The sequence below is a fragment of the Schistocerca nitens genome, chromosome 1 (genome assembly GCF_023898315.1).
Source record: "Schistocerca nitens isolate TAMUIC-IGC-003100 chromosome 1, iqSchNite1.1, whole genome shotgun sequence".
Classification (NCBI taxonomy): Eukaryota; Metazoa; Arthropoda; class Insecta; order Orthoptera; family Acrididae; genus Schistocerca; species Schistocerca nitens.
Genome location: NC_064614.1, coordinates 1,171,641,731 through 1,171,666,549, shown reverse-complemented (window position 1 = coordinate 1,171,666,549; position 24,819 = coordinate 1,171,641,731). Strand labels below are relative to the sequence as shown.

General features: G+C 42.9%; 1 protein-coding gene across 1 annotated transcript in view; it reads right to left on the bottom strand.

The window, feature by feature from the left end:
* Positions 1-24,819, bottom strand: part of LOC126200092 (RUS family member 1) — a 102,260-nt gene that overhangs the window by 64,474 nt on the left and 12,967 nt on the right. The window contains exons 2-3 of the mRNA XM_049936678.1: positions 11,627-11,784; positions 718-878 (exon numbers count right to left, since the gene is read on the bottom strand). Of these exons, the coding sequence (XP_049792635.1) occupies positions 718-878; positions 11,627-11,784 (319 nt within the window). The remainder of the gene's footprint in view (positions 1-717; positions 879-11,626; positions 11,785-24,819) is intronic.

The following is a 24,819-nucleotide window of genomic DNA, read 5'->3' as shown; positions in this document are numbered from 1 at the left end:
TTATGCTTGAATCTAATAATCACAATTTCATGTATAATTGTCCATGAAACATTTACAAACTGAAATACAAGTGTTAACATCATGAAACATTCTTTCTCTTTTGCTATGTTCACCCTTCCCTTAATTTCCAAGTCACATCACAGTTAATTGCAAACATTCTCACCTCCCGCACTAAACATCTGGATCCAGCTTTCTTTCCCATTAAATCTGCACATTTGATGATGACTATCTGTTGCTGTTGTTATATTTTACATGTGGAATAAATAAATAACTGCCATATATTTCAGTTTTGGTGCAGTTACCTTTATTCAACTTAACACTAAAACCTGTCTTCGCTAATAAGCAATTGCCAAGAAAATGCAACTAGCATGTATTCACAGCCAAAAACAACAAACCTATCATGACATATATAACAGACGACTGAAACATAGCCAAGGTTTAACAACAGAACTTGCTTCCGGAATGCAAAAAAAATGGTTCAAATGGCTCTAAGCACTATGGGACTTAACATCTGAGGTCATCAGTCCCCTAGACTTAGAACTACTTAAACCTAACTAACCTAAGGACATCACACACATCCATGCCCGAGGCAGGATTTGAACCTGTGACCGTAGCAGCAGCGTGGTTCCAGACTGAACACCTAGAACTGCTTGGCCACAGCGGCCAACTCTGGGAATGCACATCACAGTTAATTTTACTATGACTAAGAAAGCTTACCCCTTCCACCATGCGAAACATATACTTCCAACCATACCAGTGCCATCTTTAAATATCCAGGTTATGGCGGCTGCCAGTGGTGTTGCATCAGCACTACCAACCCCAATACCAGCCATGATGGCACGTGCTGCCAAAGTACCTGTCAGCGTGCTGCAGAAGGCCTAGCACCAATGAAAACAAAACTGTCAGAAGAACTTTGTCAGAGAACTCTGAATATTTTAAGAGTTTTAGTCATTCATTACAGTTGCTTCTATTCTTAGTTTTTGAAATCAAGACATGTCAAAGTGTTCCATGCTATGAAGTCCCTTCTTAAAATTACACGATAACTGGCTGTATTGCAAGCTTTCAATCATTTCCAAATTTACATAAAAAACACACCTTTGTGGGTACCCAGACAAGCTGTCACTTTCATTTTCATGAAATATTTTGACAACTGCTCTTGTCTTTTCTCTCTTTTTTTATCTAATGCTTCTGCTGCTGTTTGATACCTGGATTCAACACAGGCAATAATGCAAAAACTAAGTACCAACTTTTATACATACATTTAATTACAAATTTTACAAAAAATAAAGGTAACCACTCATCTATAGTGAATCAATGCATGGAGCACAGAAACACCTTACAGATAATAGCATTCACAATAGCTTTTGAGAAATAGCTCTGTTTCTAACCAAAGTGCACACACACAACCAAGCAGACACCCAAATGAATACTTTCATGGCCATGGGAGGACTAATTATTGACTGATTATTGAAAGCAGTTGTCTGAACTGATGAAGGTGGGGAGGGGATAAGGTAGGACACAACGAGAGGGTAGCAGGAAGGAGACAGGTCTTTGGCCAGATGTCTGTGTGGCTGTGCTATACGAAAAAAGTACAGAAGGTAGAGCGAAAAGTGATGCAGGAAGGAAAAACACACAAACATTACAACCATGGTACCATCCAAGAAGTCCAACATGATCTCAAGCACCTCCTCAAAGCCCTAGGTCCATCCAAAAACCTGACATCTGAATGCATCTACCTCCTCAAACCAGGAATTCCCCCACACTCCCACTCACACCTACTTACCAAACTCTACAAACCCAACCCCACAGGCCTCTCTACCAGTTGTGCCCAATTGTGGTTGAGTACAATGCTCACACAGAGTGAACCTCTGCCTTTGTTAACCAAAACCTTCAAACAATTGTCCATACCCCACCATCCTACATTCAAGACACTGCTCACTTCCTTCACCGCCTCTCCACATTTCCTGTCCCGTTACCAACAGACTCCTTGTTAGTCAATTTGGACACAACATTCTTGTACACCTTGTGGCCATGGAACACTACCTTTCCAATCACTCTCCTGACAACAAACTCACCACCTTTTCCCTAATCCTGCTAACCAATTACATCCTGATCCAAAACTATTTCACTTTTGAAAGACAAATCTACAAACAAATCCATGGTACTGCCATGGGTACTCTCATGGTGCTATCCTATGCCAGCTTGTTTATGGGCCATCTGGAGGAATCTTTTCTACGCAGTTAACACCTAAAACCACTTATCTGGTTCAGATTCACTGATGACAGTTTCATGATCTGGACTCACATCAAGGACATACTTTGCTCCTCCCTCCATAACCTAATCACGTATTCCCAAATCCACTTCACCTGATCCTTCTCAACACAACAAGCCACCTGCCTTGATATCGATCACCACCTGTCACTTGGCTCAACAAACATGTACATCCATCCATATCATGTCCACCAACCTCCAACAGTGCCTCCACTCTCCCAGCTTTCAACCGTTCCATGTTAAAAAATCTTCCTTGCAGCCTGGCCATCCATGGATGCTGCATCTGCAGCGGTAAGCAGGAGTTATTGAAATATAATGGTTACCTTATCAGAGCCTTTACTGACATACAATACACTACTAAGCTCATTCGCAAACAAATCTTCCATGCCATCTGCTCCTCTGACACCTAAAAATTTGTTAACCAGCCACTGTACAACTCTGGTCACCCAATATCACCCTGGCCTTTTAGATCTTAACCACATCCTACACCAGGGCTTCAACTACTTCTTTTCATGCCCCAGCATGAAGGCTATCTTACCTAAAATACTACCCACAAATAGTGCTCCATTGCCAACCTAACCTACAGAATATCCTTGTCCATCCCTATTACAATCCTACTCCCAATCCTGCACCGCCATGGGACAGTCTCTTGTCGTCGGCCCAGATGCAAGTCCTGTCCCATACATCCACAAACTACCTCCTACCACAGTCCAGTCACAGGTGTCTTCTACCTAATAAAACGCAAGACCATTTTGAAATTGGCCATGTTATAAATTAGCCATGCTGCAATTACTATACAGCGTTCAAAGTGCGCATGACAAATAACCAACGGTCAATTTACATGAACGGCCAAAGCCAAACTGTGGCAAGCCACAAACGTGACCATCCAGTGTTTGTAACTGCTTCTCACAACACAGATGACTTCAACAGTGGTTCCACTATGCACATCATTTAGATACTCAAAGGCCCCTGGCCATACCTCTGCTAACCTTTTCCCACTCCCTCACCTTACCTTTTCCCAACTGCTTTCAATAATCAAGTATCCATGATTAGTCTCACTGTGGTTACAGGAGCATATGTTTGGATGTCTGAGTGGTTCAGTGTGTATGTGCGTACTTTGGTTAGAAAAAGAGCTCTTGCTTGAACACTAGTGTGAATGCTGTTTTCTGTTATGTGTTCCTGTGCTCCATGTATCAATCAGCTACAGACGAGTGGCTCCCTTTCCTTTATTTTATGTATTTCTCCATTCATGAATTTTCATAACTGTTATATAATTACTGAGTTTGATAGCAATTCTGTCCTGAGAATGAATAATCTCTGTGCAGTGATGTAAGCATAGATTTAAACCTTTCTGTAAGATTGAAACTGTGTGCTGGTTCAGGTCTTGAACTAGGAACCTTCGTCGTTCATGGGCTATTGCTTTCCTGACTCATCTATCCATGCAACCCACCTTCTCAAGTTCACTTCCACTGGTAACTCACTCGTATCTTCCATACTTCCCAGAAGTACTCCTGCATAATGGTTACTTCTTGGTACACAACAAAGCTGTTGTTTACATTTTATGTACAATACTTTGCCAACCAAACCACTCATCTTCATCAGATGCTGTTTTGCTGTTAAGTGTGCTCACTCACTGGACTCCAACTCGACTATGAACTACTTTTGGCCCCGTGTCACTGTTTATAGCCAAGTGACTACCAATGCCACCTACATCATAGGGTTCTCTTTTGTTATTCATAGCCTTTACTGATATTCCTTGAAACACACATTCCCTTATTGTCTGCACGCTAGGAAGAAAACCTTGACATCTTGCACAAAAAGCCAAGCCACAGTGCACACAGCCCAACAGTAATTAATCTCACTGGCAAACATTTGGACAAGGATTTAAGGGGGTTAAATTTTGCACCTACTGCAAAAATGCTACCAACAGAAGATTATATTAGCTCTGTTGAGCATGTTGCAGATTTACTGCCACCAGAAGCAGTAGAAGAGGTATGCCTTAAACTTGTAGAGCCCTTAACCAAGGCACCAATAATAAGATCCAACATCTCCAAGAAAGAACGAGTACTACTGTAAAATCTGTGAGAGGACAAGGCAACTAATTCTGCTGCTGACAAGGGCAACACTCTGGTCCTAATGTCACATCTGGACTACAATACAAAGATTTTTGATCTTCTGAATGACACTGTCCCAGAAAGATAAATGCCGATCCTACAAATAACTCAACTAATCAAACAATGGAAGATACAGGATGGAATGTAACAGTATTATGAAAAGGAAAGTTGCTACTCACTATATAGTGGAGATAGGCACAGCAAAAAGATTGTCACAGATAAAGCTTTCGGCCACTACATCTTTTGTCAAAAATAAACCGCGCGCGCGCACACACACACACACACACACACACACCTGCAGTCTCAGGCACCTCCACACTGCGAGCAGCAGCACCAGTGCATGATGGGAGTAGCGACTGGTTGGGGCTAAGGAGCACTCTGGCATGGGAGGGGGGAGGGATAGTAGGATATGGGTGGCTGTCAGTGCAGTGCTGCTGATGAGCGCACAGGGATGAGGTGGAGAGAGGGTGTAGGGCAGTTATGTAAGTTGGGAAGTTAGACAGTGGGCAGGGGAGAGGTGGGGAGGGTAGTGGAAAGGGAGAGATGTAAAAAGACTGTGTGTGATGGTGGAATGAGGGCTGTGTAGTGCTGGAATGGGGACATGGAAGGGGCTGGATGGGTGAGGATGATGACTAATGAAGGTTGAGGCCAGGAGGGTTACGGGAACATAGGATATATTGCATGTAAAGTTCTCACTTGCGCAGTTCAGAGAATCTGGTGTTGGTTGGAAGGATCCATATGGCACAGGCTGTGAAGCAGTCACTGAAATGAAGGATGCCATGTTTGGCAGTGTGCTCAGCAACAGGGTGGTCCACTTGTTTCTTGGCCACAGTTTGTCGGCGGCTATTCATGTGGACAGAAAATCTGGTGTTGGAAGGTGCGGAAGTTGAATGCGCACCATAGGGTATGGACCTGGATACCCACTAGGGGTATATGTGCTCCGGTGTGCATCTGCGCTGCGAGCCTCGCCGTGCAAGTGTACCACTCTCTGCACCACGTGTAGTCCACAGCCAATCATGTTTCCCATGGTCATGTATTTAGGTGGCCGCATGGTGCTACCCAAGCAATCTGGTACTCGCTGCAGTTTGCGTGTGCATCTCGGCCGTACTGCATTCTAGTTCTGTATGCTGAGATACATATCATCATTGTTTGGAGTGTTCCTGCATTGTTGTTGTCTTGCTGTGTTTATCACCTCAGTTCCTGCTTGGTTGCTTTGTGTTCTGTTCTGGTCGGTCATAGTGTCTGCTGTGCTCTATTTGTTCATCTGTTCATTGTTAGCGATACCTCCAGCGGCTCCCCTGCCTGGTGGCTTCTCATCTCCACTCTCTGCCGAGCATTGCTCGCCTGCTGCTCATGGCTGTTCCAGCTCGTCGGCTCCGTTGTGAGCCGCGGAGTGCTCCCTGCTCCAGGGAGCCGTGTGGCTCGCTGTAACCATTCAAGTGGGCCGGCACATGGCACGGCTGGCTGAGGCAGGTGGCAAGGCAAGCGTTTTGATGTGCCGGCTGCTTCTTACAAGACTGACAACCTCATACTCTTAACTGCTAAGACGTGGTGACATGCTACACTGGGAAATATAACGTTCAGCAAATAAGTAAGAAACAACTGTTTTACAAGAAGTTGCATACTAAATTTATTGGGCCTCTGTAGCTTGACATTTTCTTTTCATTACAAGATCGGAAATATCAGGAATCAAAGTGTTCGCAGCGTTAATGCGGAGGATGGCGTATATTGTTGCATCCTGAAGAAACGATCCTTACTTACTTTTTACTCTTTTCATTGCTGAGAAAAGCTGCTCACAACAATACGTAGATCCAAACATGCACATGATCTGAGCGGCATTGTTGTGAAGCTCGGGAAATGTTTTTTGCTGTAATGAACCATACCATCATGACAAATCCAACGTGTTGTAGTACCTCTCTTTTAACAAAGTTGAATTTTGCAAATCAATTACAATTGAAGTGACGGTGACAAGTCATCGGGGAAAACTGAAAATGGAGTGCTGAACATCTTAAGTTCCATTTCCAAACTACTGAGGTCTTGGAATCGTGTTTCAAACGACGTGATGAGCTGCTTTAACTTTGCTTGGTAATCACCGAAAGTAGTACCTTCAGGTAATTTTAAAGAAGCAAGACGACTGAGGAAAGTAAAATGTCCATTACTCATCTGCCTCTCAAATAAACGTAACTTTTCCATGAACGCTTTGATCTGGTCGTGCATGTCAACGATTAGCTGCCCTTTGCCCTGCAGTGACAGATTTAAATTATTCAGATGCATAGTTATATCAGCTAGGAACGCCAGGACTGATATCCATTTTATATCTTTCAGACAACGCATTTCTTCCCCTTTCATTTCGAGAAAAAGGGATATTTCCTCACAAATGGCAAAGAAAACATCAAGAACTTTTCCCCGACTCAGCCAACGAACTGTACTGTGGTAAGGTATATCCCCATACTCCGCTTCCATATCTTTCAGGAATCCTTTGAATTGGCGATGATTCATACCGTGACGCCGCACAAAATTCACACACTTTACGACATCTTTCATTAAGCCACCTAGCTCTACTGTTTCAGCACATAGTGCCTCTTGTCTTTCTCGAATTCGTCCCTGAGTTTATTTTTCAAAAGAGACGCAAAACCTTGATGACGCCTGATCATTTGTGGGGCACCGTCTGTCGCTACAGAATGGAGCTTATCCCACAGCAAATTCATATTGTCCACTGATTCACAAACAGCTTCAAAAATGTCACGTCCTGTTGTGGTGTAATCGAGTGGTACCACATCCAAGAGTTCTTCAGTTACTTGCAGCTCCATGTCGACACCACGCACAAAGACTGCAAGTTGAGCACAGTCCGATATTTCAGTGCTTTCGTCAAGCGCTAGCGAAAATGCAACAAAGCTCTCGCCTTTTTCCTGAGATGTGTCTCTAAATCCGCTACCATGTCCAGGATTCGACGAGACATTGTTTGCTTCGACAGGCAAACCCCTTCAAGTGCCTGCACCTCCATTGGAAACAAACATTCTACTACTGCTATCATGCACGATTTTACGAGTGGTCCCACCGAAAATGGCTTGCCACTTGTCACAATGATGTGAGCGACCCTGTAGCTTGCTCGAATTGCAGATTCAGTAGTGTTTTCTCCGCTCTCATTCACCTGAAAATTATAAATGCATTACAGAACATGAACTATATTGCATGTTTTGATATCCTCCGTATTACAAAACCGTTTTTGAACGTATATCTCCTGGTACGTCGTTCTTAAGCCTGGCTACCAGTTCTCTGTGTGCAACGCCTTCTACCTGATCGTAGTGCGCTGCGTGAAGACATGTATAATGTCGTCGTATATTGTACGTCTTCGCAGAATTAAATACTTTATGACATTCAAGACATTGCAGACGACCATCCTTCTCAATGAATAGAAAGGTATCCTCCAATAGAGGTACAGGACTCCCTCGGCTAGTCATAGCTGTCATTAAACACGGATTATTGCGTCAGTTGCGGCTGCATGCGGCCGGGGGGCAGTGAGTTCGCTTCCCCCCTCCACGAGGGCTCCGAGCTGCCGCAGAGAGCGCTCCGGAGCGCTCCGGCTCCCTGGAGCTCAGTTGGAACAGCCTGCTATAACAGATAGCTTGTTGGTTGTCATGCCCACGTAGAATGCAGCACTGTGGTTGCAACTTAGCTTGTAGATGACATGTTTAGTTTCAGAGGTAGCCCTGTCTTTCATGGAATAGGTGATGTTTCATTGCTGGACTGGAGCAGGTGGTGATGGGATGTTGTATGGGACAGGTCTTGCATCTAGGTTTATTACAGGGGTATGACCCATGAGGTAAGGGGCTGGGAGCAGGCGTTGCATAGGAATGAACGAGTATATTGTGTTGGTTGTAGAGTGCAAAAATAAGGCACTGGAGATTTGTTTTTGTACAAGGTTGGGAGGATAATTACATGCTGTGAAGGCCTCAGCGAGACCCTCGGTATATTTCAAGAGGGGCCAATCATCACTGCAGATGCGATGACCAAGGGTGTCTAGGCTGTATGGAAGGGACTTCTTTGTATGGAAAGGGTGACAGCCATCAAAGTGGAGGTATTGCTAGTGGTTAGTAGATTTGATGTGGACAGAGATACCAATGTAGCCACCTTTGAGGTGGAGGCCAACATCTAGGAACATGGCAGGTTGGGTTGAGTAGGAACAGGTGAAGTAAATGTGGGAGAAGTTGTTAAGGTTCTGGAGGAATGTGGATAGGTTGTCCTCACTCTCAATCCACATCGCAAAAATATCAATGAATCTGAACCAGGTGAGTGGTTTAGGATTCTGGATGTTTAGGAAGAATTCCTCTAGATGGCCCATGAAAAGGTTGGCATAGGATGGTGCCATGGGCCATCTAAAGGAATCTCTCCTAAACAGCCAGAAACCTGCAGTGACAAGTGATGCCACTTGAAATATACCAGGGCCTCACTGAAGCCTTCACAGACCATAACCTTGTACAAAAACTAATCTCCCATGCTGACACACCTATACACCAGCTAGCGAAATACCTAAAATGTCTTCTCTGCAAATATGTGGGGAAGTGCAAGCATCACATCTGCAACCCTGTTTACATTCTACACCACCTCTGTCAACTATGGATACAGATACTCGGACATACTGAAAGAACATACATCATTCCTATATAACTAAAAACAAAGATGATGTGACTTACCGAACGAAAGCGCTGGCAGGTCGATAGACACACAAACAGACACAAACACACACACAAAATTCAAGCTTTCGCAACAAACTGTTGCCTCATCAGGAAAGAGGGAAGGAGAGGGAAAGACGAAAGGATGTGGGTTTTGAGGGAGAGGGTAAGGAGTCATTCCAATCCCGGGAGCGGAAAGACTTACCTTAGGGGGAAAAAAGGACAGGTATACACTCGCACACACACACATATCCATCCACACATATACAGACACAAGCAGACATATTTAAAGACAAAGAGTTTGGGCAGAGATGTCAGTTGAGGCGGAAATGAAGAGGCAAAGATGATGTTGAATGACAGGTGAGGTATGAGTGGCGGCAACTTGAAATTAGCGGAGATTGAGGCCTGGTGGGTAACGGGAAGAGAGGATATATTGAAGAGCAAGTTCCCATCTCCGGAACATGCCTTGGTGCACGGCCAGCACATCTTGGCACAGTGTTACACCGTCCGGGTTATCTGGATACTTCCCACCAACACCAACCTATCCGAACTTCGGAGATGGGAACTTGCTCTTCAATATATCCTCTCTTCCCGTTACCCACCAGGCCTCAATCTCCACTAATTTCAAGTTGCCGCCACTCATACCTCACCTGTCATTCAACATCATCTTTGCCTCTTCACTTCCGCCTCGACTGACATCTCTGCCCAAACTCTTTGTCTTTAAATATGTCTGCTTGTGTCCGTATATGTGTGGGTGGATATGTGTGTGTGTGTGTGTGTGTGTGTGTGTGTGTGTGTGTGTGTGTGTGAGAGAGAGAGAGAGAGAGAGAGAGAGAGAGAGAGAGAGTGTATACCTGTCCTTTTTTCCCCCTAAGGTAAGTCTTTCCGCTCCCGGGATTGGAATGACTCCTTACCCTCTCCCTTAAAACCCACATCCTTTCGTCTTTCCCTCTCCTTCCCTCTTTCCTGATGAGGCAACAGTTTGTTGCGAAAGCTTGAATTTTCTGTGTGTGTTTGTGTTTGTTTGTGTGTCTATCGACCTGCCAGCACTTTCGTTCGGTAAGTCACATCATCTTTGTTTTTAGATATATTTTTCCCACGTGGAATGTTTCCCTCTATTAATTCAAACAAATGATTATAATTTCATTCCTATATAATATATATATGCCAAATGGCTTTACAATATTTCTGTGTGGAATACAATTAAGCTCCAAGCAAGTGGATTAATGCATAGGGGCACTGCTTTATAGTGTGCAGCATCTGGAGATTTTGATTAGATGGGGGAAGTGCTTGGATACTGAGGTAGTTAAGGCGACTGTTTGCGCAAGGCAGGAAATCCGGGTTTGACTTTGGTCTCGCACAAATTTTCATCTGTCACTGTTGAGTTCATTCAATGCCCCATTGCAGCTGAGTATCTGATATTTCTTTCGTCATGATTCAGTACAGCTGCTGATCAATCAATGGTGTCTGTTCTTTTGGAGGTACATGTCAGAAAGAAAGAGAGACCATTCCTATATAATACCACGTAAATATGATCTATAGCTGATGATACCACTTTCATTTCAATTGGAAATAACAGAGGACTTAAGGGAACAAAGCAAAGCCAACCTAATAATTTCTAGTATCTGGTTTAAAGACAATGAATTAACTGTAAACCAGAATAAAACTGAAAATTTAATTTTTGGTTTAGGCAATATCAACAATGATTGTGTGTCAGTTAAACATCTGAATGGACCCTTGGATTCCAAATTAAGTTGGAACCTCCATAAAAAGTCTATATGCAATACATTATCAAGATACGTATATCTTTTACATAAATTTAGAGCATGTGTGAGTCAAAACATTATGTTCAACTCCTATTATGCATTTTTTTCATAGCTACATAACATACTGCATACTACTTTGGGACAATTCCACTGGGGAAAAAAAGAGTTTTTAGGTGGCAGAAAAAGGCTCTTAGATGTGTAGCAAGTATTTTCAAAAACAATGTATCTTGAATGCCAATTTTCAAGAAACTGGGTGCTATGACAATACCATCATTGTGTATCTTTAGTTGCATAGTCTACACAAAAGAAAACCAAAACAGCTACAAATTAAGGTAACAATTCCATTGTCACAATATATGAAACAAAGAAAAGATTGACCAACCCTTTACAAGACTAAGCAAGATTCACAACAATTGTACATACCTTCGTATAAAATTGTTCAATGCACTGCCACCAAAAGCACTTACTACCTCATTAAAAACCTTCAGAAACCTTCTACAAAACTGGCTGAAAAAGAAGGCTTTTAGTGCAAAAGAGGAATTTTTTGATTGTGCAAAAAAAGACCTAAAATTTTAACTTATCACACTGCATGTATGTAAATCTACATGATTTAACTGTTTTTTTACTGTTATTGTATGTGACCTATCTATTGCTCAATTTGCACAAACCATAACCATCAATAGCATCAAAACTCTCAAAGATGAAATAAATAAATGAATAAATTAATTATGTGTGTACTCAAAATTAGAGTCATCTGTAAAGTAGCCTAAAAATTTACAAGCTACAGAAATTGTCATCTCACCTGAACTGTATCCCATATCTGGTAGTTGAAGTAGTCACTGCTAACACTATCGGGGTAGCCTTGTGGCAGAAACACTTGGCGTAGGAACTCCAACAGACGGACACGATAAGTGTGAGTATAAGAAACTGATGATTCCACACAAACAATGTCGTCCCGAACTGAGGACATAAAGAATATTGTTACTACCTGGAATGCTTTGAACAGTAAAAGTTTTAACAATAAGAATGCAGTATTGAATGTTTCCATGTTTCAAACATATTTCAAGGAGACTGAAGGTCAGATTCAATACGACAGTTTGGTTCACATTGGAAAAAAATGCAAAGACTGTTTTGACAATGCTGACATCATGGAAGATTTCTGTCCTGCAGCTATCCAAACAAAAAACAGAGGTGATTGCTGCTGGAAAATATAGGAACGATACAGCTACTAAGCATTTCAGGAGCATAAAATATCCTCAATCCATGTAGTCTGTGCAATTTTTTCTTTCTTTTTTTTATTTTTTAGGCTGAGCTTAATCTGTGTGGGTTGAGGAGAGGGAAGGGATGTATCTTACATTATTTTTTCAAACTGAATTACTTCTTTTCCATTTCTACATTCCATGCTATTTGCCTCAAAGATGATTTCATCTACAAGAAGTAATTGCACAAACCTGGACACGCTGTGGTGACATAAGTCATGGGATAGTTATATGCACATATACAGATGGCGGTAGTATTGCATACATACGGTATAAAAGGGTAGTGCATTGGCGGAGCTGTCATTTGTACTCAGGTGATTCATGTGAAAAGGTTTCCATGTGGTTATGGCTGCACGATAGAAATTAACAGACATCGAACATGGGATGGCAGTTGGAGTGATGCATGTTTGACATTCCATTTCAGAAATTGTTTGGGAAATCAATACTCCAAGATCCATAGTGTCAAGAGTGTGTTGAGAACACCAAATTCCAGGCATTACCTGTCACTAAGGACAGTGCAGTGGTCAATGGCCTTCACTTAACAACCGAGAGTGGCAGTGTTTGGACAGAGTCACCAGTGCTAACAAACAAGTAACACACTGTGAAATAACCACAGAAATCAATGCCTGATGTACAATGAATGTATCCATTAGGACAGTGATACAAAATCTGGCATTAATGGGCTATGCCAGCAGACAACCAACGCGAATGCCTTTGCTGACAGCAAGACACTATCGGAAGTGCCTCTCCTGGGATCGTGACCATATCGATTGAACATTACGTGACTGGAAAATCATGGCCTGGTCAGATGAGTCCACATTGAAGTTGGGTCCGAGTGTGGTGCAGACTCCATACAGCAATGACTCGAGTTGTCAACATGGCACTGTGCAAGCAAGTGGTGGCTCCATAATGGTGTGGGCTGTGTTGACTTGGAATGGACTGGATCCTCTGGTCCAAATGAACTGATCATCAACTGGAAATGGATATGTTTGGCTACTTGAATACCATTTGCAGCAAACAATGGAATTTTTTTGGATGACAATACGCCATTTGGATGACAATGAGCAATGCAAACAACTGTTCGTGACTGGTCTGAAGAATATTCTGGACAATTGGGGCAAATAATTTGGCCATTAAGGTTGCCTGACAAGAATCCCATCGAATATTTATTGGACATAACTGAGAGGTCAGTTTGTGCACAAAATTCAGAACTGGCAACATTTTCATAATTATGGACGGCTATAGAGGCAGCATGTTCCAATATTTCTGCAGGGGACATCCAACGGCTTGTTGATTTCATGCTATGTGGGATAGCTGCATTACACCGGGCAGAAGAAGGTCCAACATGACATTAGGAGGTATGTTATGACTTTCATCAGTTTTTTTGGTTTACCAGAAATCCACTAACATCTTCTAAAAGCAGAATGGTGTGTTACTGACTACTTGAACAGAGAATATGAATTTCAGTTGTTAATGAAGCACAATGTCTAACACGGAAAACAAAATCAGAAAATAGAAGAAAACATGATACAGTATCAGTGGTCTATGCCTAGTCATATAGTCCGATATTAACCTCAAATGGTTCACTGAACTTCTTTCTCACTGAATTAGCATGATTGACATGGAGTGTCTCAAGTATTCTGTAAAATCCACAGTCCTAGTCTCTAAAACCCACAGTCCAAATTATTTGCTTGAATTGTCCAGAATGTTCTTCAGACCAGTCACGAACAGTTGTGGCCTGGTGGCATGGCACACCGTCATCTATAAAAATTCCATCATTATTTGCTGCAAATGGTCTTCAAGTAGCCAAACATATCCATTTCCGGTCAATGATCAGTTCATTTGGACCAGAGGACCCACTCCATTCTGTGTTAACACAGCCCACACCGTTACGGAGCTAGTAGTACCTTGCACAGTGCCTTGTTGACAAATTGTGTCCACGGCTTTACCTTGTTTCCTACAGAGAAACTGAGTTATTGTCAATAAAATCAACATTACTGTATCAGAAAATTTTCAAGTTATGAGCAAAGGATAGCGAAAATTTAATGTCTCCTCTCAATAAGTATTTGATATTCTGGATACATTTAAGACTGATAACACCGTTAGCAAGATGAATACTGGGATTGCTCACACATGATCAGAAGTCGAATACCTTGACCAATTCCTATCACATCATGCTACATCCAGGTGTAATCAATGCTAGTTTTTGCTATTATGTCAACAACTGAAGGTGGAGGATGGGGGGAGAAGGGGTGTTGAAGGGGAGGGGGGTGGGGGAGAGAAGGAGAGGAAAGGGAAGGAACTCATGATGTCACCTGCATCGGGGCCTTATGTGGCGTTAGCACTGCTAAATGAAAATGTGCGCCGGATCAGGATTTCAACCTGGCATCTGCTTACTAGGCAGTTGGGTTAAGTACTGTGCCACACGGACACAGTATTTATCACAACTGCGCGAACTATCTCGGTACACCACTCGGCTGACCCACTTTCCCACAGAACGCCACCTATCTCCAGTACCCATCTGTGTCCTCCATGCTCACTACTTTGAGGTTCCCACAGAAGGTTCAATGTGATGGTGCATATACACAAAAGGTGGTGGATTCACAGCCCATTGAGATGACTAAGTGTCTGAAAGAACAGGCAGCACTCACTCATATAAACAATTTACTTAGATGCTGTGTCATTGTTGATGCACTTTCAACTTGAGAGTAAATAATAATCACATTAGTAGTATTTACTTTGCTAATCCACTGAATAATATCACAATAGCTGATTCGCAAATTGAGAAAATCAGAAAGATGTACGTAGATGCACATTTACTGACTAACTAGGCAAGTGCTAACCAAGCCAAGTCCATAAAATGACAATTTATGTAATAAACCTGACAAATAGAGGATTTTATAAAAAGCCTCATGTGGGAAGAACTAAATCTGTCATAATCGTTTGCTCTTAATGACAGTGACAAAAATTGTCAAACTTTTATTGTGGATTGTTATCTCAATGTGTGGTTGTGGATATGTTGGGAAGAGCACACAACAGCAAGGTCTTTAGCACCCATGTGAAAACAGTTTGAGATGAGTTCAGAAAAGGACTTCAAATAGGGTATAAAACAACATCGAAACTAAAAGGAACAAACTGTTGAAAACTGTGTGTGTTCCCACAAGGAAGCACGAAATGAGGTATCGTGCCAATATTAGAATCTTAATGAAACAGGAAGAAAGTGGTACAAGAGTTAAAACAATATATCTGATGGATGTGATAGGCTGACCATAAGAATAAAAAAGGAGGAGCTGGCCACTCTGCAAACACACTAAAACCTCCAGTCTAAAAGGTTAGGCCAGAGTCCAGACATACCACAAAACTTTAAAACTTTAATCACACTTGTCTCTGCATCAGCTAAAATAGAGGGCAGCTCCGCACCGAAATTTGCCTCTGCCCTCGTATCACGGTATAAAATGCACTCTGTTCAAATATGGCGTACAGTGATTTGCACGCCACAAGCGTCACAAAATGGGAGATCCTCTTGCCATAGTTAAGAAGCCACATGTAAGAAGGCAGTGCCCAATGAGAAGTGGAAGGGTCACTTCACCCAACCTGAGCAACTGACAGGAGGAACGCCACTGCCACATAGCTGACTTCACCAACTGCAGCTTACTGTCCCTCATCGCCAGTCATTCCTCACCCCACACCTGCATGAACTTCCTATATAATACAGAAATGACAGCCTGAAAGTGAATAGGAAAATGTGCCACATTCAGTCCTCTGCAGGCCTCCTCGGCAGCCCAATCAGCCTGTTCACTTCCCCGTATCCCTATATTCTCTGGCACCCAGCAGAATGACACCTGCTTTCCCTGCCTTGGAGCAACTATAGTTGGTGATGTATCAGCTGGGAAAAGTTCTCAGCTGGGTACAGATTCTGACACGACTGTAAGGCACAGAGGGAATCGGGGCACATGAGAAACCCTTTGCCCAACACATCTGCTCCAGTGCTTTCAGGATTGCATGGAGCTCCTCAGAGAAAATGGTATTCTCATCACGAAGGCAAATCCTGGTGACAGGGTCAGCAAACTCAATAGAGCAGCCAAGGGAATTCCCTTGTACACTATGGTAAAACTGTGATGCATATCTAAAACGTTAAAAAACAGAGATTGAAGTGTAAAATGTGATGTATGATCTTTCTTAAAATTGGTAAAGTCTAAAATAAGTCTGGGCTTCTGGGGGAGCCAAGGTGGACATCTGATCCAACCACAATGTAAAACATGAAGACTGACCAAAACCATATCTAAAAGGCAATCCTGTGGGCGAATCCCGTATGGCCTTGTTGCCCATTGTCAGTTATGAAAAAGCATTTCCATTGGGGGCCACGCAATGGTAAGGTATACAGGTGTCATGGTGCGCACAGTGTTTTATATGCCTGGTGCACTGTAAGTAGCTGTTGCCTGATGTGATATGGCAGTTTACCTGCCTCTGCACAGAGGCTTGGTATGGGGCTTGTTCTAAACATCCCAGTGGCCAATCAAATCTCTTCATGGTGCACCACATCCAATGTCTTTAAATAAGAGTGTCTAGCAGACTCATACACTGTGCACCCATAATCTAGCCAAGATCACACAAATGCCCTGTAAAACCATAGCAGACAAGTCCTGTCTGACCCCCCCCCCCTCCTCATGCACTGTGACTAAGACATTTTAAAATACTTAAGGGTATTAAGGGACAGTTTTTTAAGGTTCTTAAGATGTGGCAACCATGTAAGTTTACAGTCAAATATGAGGCCCAGAAACCTCATGTGTCTTTAAAAGTACGGACAGTGTTCCTCTTCCTCAACTTAGGAAAGTTTAAAATGGAACAAGAACGGTTAAAAAGAACACACACAGATTTCTCAGTTGAAAACTTAAAACCGCTCTTCTGCACCAATTCATCCAAATGTTGAAGAGTTAGTTGCAACTGACATGTTGTCATTGCAAGGCATGAAGATGAGCAAAACACAGTGAACTCATCCACAAACAAAGAACACGGGGCAGGACTTTTCATTACTGACATAATATTACTAATAGCTATTGCAAAGACAGTCACACTTAAAATGCTACCCTTAGGGACACCATTCTCCTGCTGAAAGTGATCAGACAGGATGTCATCAACTCGGTATCAAAAATACCAACGTGGGAGAAAGGACCGAATAAAAATGGGAAGACTTCCACGAAAAGCCCATTTGTGAAGCTGTTCGAGGATAAGATGCCTCCAAGTAGTATCAGAGGCCTTCTCAATGTCAAAAAATATACCTATAAGGTGATGCCGGCACAGGAAAGCCTGTTGAATACCCGCCTCCAGGAGGGCCATATTATCAAAGATGGAGTGATACCTTCTGAACCAGTGAAAGCAATTAAGGAGTTGCCTGGATTGTAAGGTCCAGACAAGGCGGCAGTTGACCATCTGCTCCAAGGTCTTCCCCACACAGCTGGTGAGGGCAACACTACGATAACTACTCGGGCACATATGGTCTTTCCCAGGTTTTAAAAGAGAAATTAAAATTGCCTCACACCATGAGTCAGGAAAGTGACACGATGCACAAATGGCAATAAAAAGTGTGAGGAGGAGATCTTTGATTCGCCTTGTGAGGTGACACAGCATACTGTAATTGATTTTACTGTGACCAGGGGATATGTCATGAGCAGCAGACAATGCAGAATCCAGCTCCCTCACGGAAAATGGGCAGTTGCAATTTTCATCAGAGGTGGACCGGAAGTCCAAACTGCTGGCAGAAAACCCAAAGAGATTCTGGTCATACGTAAAGCACACCAGTGGCAAGACACAATCAATACCTTCACTGCGTGAAAACAATGGTGAAGTAACTGATGACAGTGCCACTAAAGCAGAGTTATTAAAAACGATTTTCCGAAACTCCTTCACCAAAGAAGATGAAGTAAATATTCCTGAATTCCAATCAAGAACAACTGCCAAGATGAGAAACGTAGAAGTGTATATCCTCAGTGTAGCAAAGCAGCTGACTGTATACCAGTCAGGTTCCTTTCAGAGCATGCTGATACAATAGCATCATATTTAGCAATTATATACAACCACTCGCTCACAGAAAGTTCCGTACCTAAAGACTGGAAAATTCCTCAAGTCACACCAATACCCAAGAAAGGGAAATAGGGTTAATCCACTGAATTACAACCCCATATTATTAACGATGATTTGCAGTAGGGTTTTGGAACACATACTGTGTTCAAACGTTATGAAGGACCTCGAAGAAAATGATTTATTAACACATAGTCAGCATGGATTCAGAAAATATCGTTCTTGCAAAACACAACTACCTCTTTATACTTATGAAGTAATGAGTGCTATCGACAGGGGATGTCAAACTGATTCCATATTTTTAGATTTCCAGAAGGCTTTTGACACAGTTCCTCACAAGCGTCTTTTAACCAAACTGCGTGCCTATGGAATATCGCCTCAGTTGTGCAACTGGATTCATGATTTCCTGTCAGAAAGGTCACAGTTCGTAGTAATAGACAGAAAGTTATCGAGTAAGTAATATCCGGCATTCCCCAAGGAAGTGTTATAGGCCCTCTATTGTTTCTGATTGATATTAACAACATAGGAGACAATCTGAGTAGCCCTATTAGATTGTTTGCAGATGATTCTGTCATTTACTGTCTTGTAAAGTCATCAGATGACGAAAACGAATTGCAAAAGATTTACATAACACAACTGTAAGGTGCAAAAAGTGGCAATTGACCCTGAATAAAGAAAAGTGTGAAGTTATTCATACGAGTATTAAAAGAAATCCACTAAATTTCAATTATGTGATATGTCACACAAACCTGAAGAGTGTAAATTCAACTAAATACTTAGGCATTACAATTACAAACAACCTACATTGGAATGATCACATAGATAATGTTGTGGGTAGAGCAAACCAAAGACTGTGATTCATTGGCAGAACACTTAGAAGGTGCAACAGGTCTACTAAAGGGACTGCTTACACCACACTTTTCCGCCCTATTCTGGAGTATTTCTGTGCGGTGTGGGATCTGCATCAGGTGGGACTGACAGATGACATCGAAAAAGTTCAAAGTAGGGCAGCTCGTTTTGTACTATCATGAAATAGGGGAGATACTGCCACAGACATGAACTGTGAACTGGAGTGGCAATCATTAAAACAAAGGCTTTTTCGTTGAGACGGGATCTTCTCACAAAATTTCAATCACCAGTTTTCTCCTCCAATTGCGAAAACATTCTATTGATACCCACCTATATAGCAAGAAATGATGAACACGATAAAATAAGAGAATTCAGGATTCGCACAGAAAAATTTAAGTGCTTGTTTTTCCCATGCGCTGTTCGAGAGTGGAACGCTAGAGAGACAGTTTGAAAGTGGTTCACTGGACCCTCTGACAGACACTTTACTATGAATAGCAGAGCAATAACATAGATGTAGCTGTAGATGCTCCACTCAGCAACTGCTCTATGGTGCTGGAAACCTGGATCCTGATTGGCGGTTGCAGTAACTGTGGCAAAATAGGTTGCCATAGTCTGGGCAGTGCCTCTTGGCTTGGTTTGGAGAGTGCCATTCTCCCATTACATCATCCAAGGAGCACCTCCTTCCTCTCCCAGAAATTCTCCTGATGGTCTCCCATACAACGGAACTCCTCACATAATAATCAATGATGTTCAGGAACTGTTGCCACAAACTCTTCTTGCTCTCTTGAATAATCTGGTGACACTTTGCCCTCGACATCCGAAAATCTGTAAGATTCCCTGCAGTTGTCCAACACTTGAACCTACGTACAGCTGCACGCCTAGTGATGATTGCACAGTGGCATCAAGGGACAGGTTGCCTTTTCAGTTGTCCAGTGGACTGTAGAATGGGTGTTTCAGCGGCATGGTGGATCATTTTGGTAATATGATCCACCCATACCTCGACATTGGCACATGGTAATATGATCCACCCATACCTCGACATTGGCACAATGTTCAAATTGGAACAACTGGCTATTAAATGTCCATTCTATTTTACTGAGATCATTCACAGCGGTTTCCTTTCACATTCCATCGACGGCAGAAAATGATCCAGTTGCAATGCAGAAATGGATGCTCTGTCCCATATTTAGCAAATATGCACATGATGATGTGATGACACAAGAAGCCTCTCAATTTCTCTACCGCTGGGGCAGGTAGTTGTAGAGCCCCAAAGCACATTGTGTGCATTAAAATCACCATACAGGTTAAAGTGGCAGGGGAGCTGTGTATTAAGGTTGGTTAGGGCATCTTTGTCAAGCACATCATGTGGGGGCAGGTAAATGGAACATACTATCGACGATGATGCATGTGCACTGTTATGGCAACTACTTGTAAATTCGTTGTAAGAGGGAGAGGCAAGGAGTGGTTGTCAGTATTGATGAAGATACCTCCACCTCTTCTAGCTGTCTTTCCATTCAGATTGTCCTTTTTGTGGAATACATAGCCTTGTAGCACAGGGGTTTAAAACTGATTGAACCTCGTCCCTTGGAGACACAGACACAGTGGTCTAACCTGAATTAGTTCTTCCATAAGCATCATGAACCCCTGCAAGTTCTACTGTAGTATGGGAGCCATTTCATTGGTGTTGTTTCAATTTACCCCTATCTTTGCACCGCAGAGGTGAAGCACTTGTAGACTGAGGGGAGTGGAGGGGTTGCCTGGATCTGAGGCATCTAACTCCATGATGTCCTCCTCCAACAGTCAGATATGAAAGAATTACGTCTGACGGCACTCCGGACAGCTTTTGACCTAAGCCTCATGATCCTTTATCTGCACCCTGTCCCTCTGAGGGTGAGGGGGAAAGAGGACATTGTGAGGCACCCTGCTTGTTGTGTGTCTTCTTGACACTCACTGCAGAACTGTTGCTGGTCTTTCTTGTGCCATCTGCTTGGATTGCTTTATCTTTACTCACTTTGCCTTGGCATGTACACATGCAAGTACAGCTGCTGCTGGTGGTGGTGGTGGTGGTGGTGGTGGATAGTTGTATACTGGGCGTCATATGTGTTGACCTTAGGAACAGGTTTCTGCACCACAGAAACATAAGTGGTGAAGATGGGAGGTTTCATCACCTTATATTCTTTTTTTGGCTTCTGCATAGGGGATCCGCTTGGATTTTAGTTCCTGAATTTTTCATTCCTCTGCAGAAACAGGGCAGTCTTGACTCCAGACTGGATGGCACCCAGAGCAGTTAACACAGACCACTGGAGATGGACAGTCAATCCCAGGTTCATGGGTTGTGTTTCCACATTTCTCACAGGTCATTTCATCCCAAAAACTCAGCACTGTAAGACCAAAATGCTGGCATTTGTAGTACTGCATAGGGTTTGGTACATAAGGCCTAACCCAAAATCAGTGGAACCTGCCACGATGTGTTCATGCAGCACTGGAAAACTAAAGGTCAGAATAAAGGTGGTTTCTTCTCAATTTCTCCATTATTCCTGTGCATCATTTGCTCTACATCCACTATCCCCAGTAATGCCCATTCCTATTTAAGTTTGGCTATGTCGACATCCGTAATCTCATGGCACGAGATCACACCCTTGCTCGAGTCAAGGGAGTTATGCAATTCAACAATTACAACATTTTCACCCAATTTTTTGGACTTCCTAAGTAGTTCCACCTGCTTTGACTTGTTAGTCTCAACCAGTAGGGACCCATTCATCAGCCACTTTATACACTTCAGGCTACCAGCAAGTCCATCCAAGCCTTTATGGGTGAACAAGAGCGACACATTTTCAAATGTTAATTACGAAAGAAACATTTTGATTTATGAATTCTTGAGCTCTGATACTATAGTTCAACTGATCCTGATTATCGGGAGGGCTAGCCTCCTTCGTTCTTGGACTGAGTGTGCGTACTCCCAGGTGGTACAGCTTTCCTGCTGGGAGGAGGAGCAGAAGAGTTCAAAGGTTCCATTTTGGTCCCACGAGCAGCTAGGGAATTAATGGTCCACTCAGAAGGAGCCCCATGTGCCTGAGTAAGCCTTATACAACTGAGGTGCACCAGGTTCCCCAGAGGTTGCCCGTTAACAACTGTTCTACCTCAACATCCATGCATCTCATCAGCACGCAGCACATCTTGAGATGAGGTTTTTTTTCTTTTTTTTTTTAGATTTATTCCATCCTCGCAATCCAGATGATCAAGCCAATATCCCTGTTCCCTGAGACAAACAATGTCCCATCCCGCACCCCCGGACCACATGATGCTCACTGAAGCATGCCCACAGCTTACGGTGACAGAGGACTGGCAGTGCATACCAGTCTCCAGCTCATGAACCCCAGTTTTGCCAAGCAATTCTCAGAAAATGAAAGCTGAGTCAGTGAGGGCATTGTTATCTCAGGTCTAACAATCCCCTCATGGATCTTTTCTAAACCAAATATTTAAAAATATTCTGAGTGGTTAAATACTCACCCCTCCCTCTTTCCCCCTTGAACCACGGACCTTGCCATTGGTGGGGTGACTTGTGCCTGAGCAATATGGATGATACCATAGGTATCAAGAGCTCAAATGTAAAAGCAGTACAAAAGCAAAGATGGGAAAGGTGTAAGAGTATCAGGAGGGTCTATACAAGGGAGATGAACTTTGAAAGCAATATTATAGAAAAGGAAGAGGACATAGCTGAAGATGAGCTGGGAGATGTGAAACTGAAAAAAGAAATTGACAAAGCACTGAAAGACCAAAGTAGAAACAAGACCCCTGGAGAACACAGGAGTCTGTCAGAACTATTGATAGATTTGGGAGAGCCAGCCATTACAAAACTATTCCATCTTGTACACAAGACATACGAGATAGGCAAAATCTCAGACTTCAAGAAGAATGTAATAATTTCAAATTTAATAAGTCATAGTTGCAAAATATTAACACGAATTCTTTACAGAAAAATGGAAAAATTGGTAGAGGCTAATCTTGGGAAAGATCAGTTTGGATTCTGGACCTATGTAAGAAAACACGAGGCCATACTGGCCCTACAACTTCTCTTAGAAGACAGGTTAAGAAAAGGCAGACCTATGTTTATAGCATTTGTAGACTTAGAGAAGCTACGGTCGCAGGTTCGAATCCTGCCTCGGGCCTGGATGTGTGTGGTGTTCTTAGGTTAGTTAGGTTTAAGTAGTTCTAAGTTCTAGGGGATTGATGACCTCAGCTGTTAAGTCCCATAGTGCTCAGAGCCATTTTAACCATTTTGACTTAGAGAAAGCTTTTAACAAAGCTGACTGGAATACTATCTTTGAAATTCTGAAGGTAGCAGGGGTAAAAAACAGAGAGCGAAAAGCTATTTACAACATGTGCAGAAACCAGAAGGCACGAGAGGTATGAAAGAAAAGTAATGGTAACGGTAATGAAGAGAGTCACACAGGGTGTAGCCTATCCTCAATGGTATTCAATCTGTACAATTAGCAAGCAGCAAAGGAAACCAAATAAAAATTTGGAGTAGGAATTGAAATTAAGGGAGAAGAAATAAAAACTTTTGAGGTTTGCTGATGATAGTGTAGTTCTGCCAACGACAGCAAAGGACTTGGAAGAGAAAAACCACTTTTACCGAGGACACTGAGGACCAGTTCAACCATCTGTGGATCGTCTGCTAATATTAAATTTAAGGAACTGAGAAGACTATACTTAACACGAAGGGCCAAAAGAAGGGGACATTCCACCAACTACATTGTGGGGGTGGGTCATTATGTAGGAGGAAATAATGGGTAAGCCGGGTATGACCGATTTGTAAAAGGCATAAAACAGTGGACTGCTTCTGAGAGGAGTGGAAGGAAGAGTGCCAAACTGCAGTAGACTCCTTGATTGTGCAGAGTTTATTACTATGAGTAGTAATGATCCAGATGGCATTCCACTATTGGGCAGAGAGAGATCTGACATAGATCCGCATGTCCGCACCTGGAATCATGAAAGGAAATAACTTCTCTAGCCAAACAAACAAAAAAAAGGGCCCTGTGAATGGCTAGAAGCTCTGCTGTGAACACCCTACATGATCCCGGCAATAAATGGTGTTCAAAGCCAGTAGGAGACATGAAAGCGTATCCCACCTTATTGATCGTCTTAGAACCGTCAGTGTAAAAGATGGTGGAACCCTATAACTCCACAAGGATGGCACATACAAGATGCTGAAAACCACAGGAGCGACAGAAACCTTAGGATCCTGGAATAAATTGGTCCTAATCCATGGTCTAGGCACCATACATGGGGGGTGGGGTATGGGAGGAGAGACATGGGGTGCAGTCAAGTGAGATGCATGCCAACCATCAATCCCACCCGTGGGCAGGTGTTAGGACGGAGACATCCCTCATTGGCAAAGAGCACAGGGGACACAGGATGGCCATGAAATTGGCAAATGGCGATTGTGCAAGAAACAAGGCGTTGGCTCTGTTGGATGTGTAGAGTGGGAATCCCCACTTCTGTGAGGAGACTATCAATAGGACTAGAGCGAAAGGCACCAATAGTCAGATGCACCCCATAATGACAGACAGGGTCAAGGAGTTCCAAAGTGGAAGGAACTGCTGAGCCATAAGCCTGACTACCATAATCTAGTCTGGACAAGACCACAGCACGGTAAAGATGGAGAAGAGTGGAACAGTCTGCACACCAAGATGTATGGGCCAGGAGGTGGAGATCATTAAACTTTCGCATATGTGTAGTCTTTAGGTGGCGAATGTGGGGCAGCCATGTCAGACTGTTATCAAAAATCAGGCCCAAGAAACAGGAC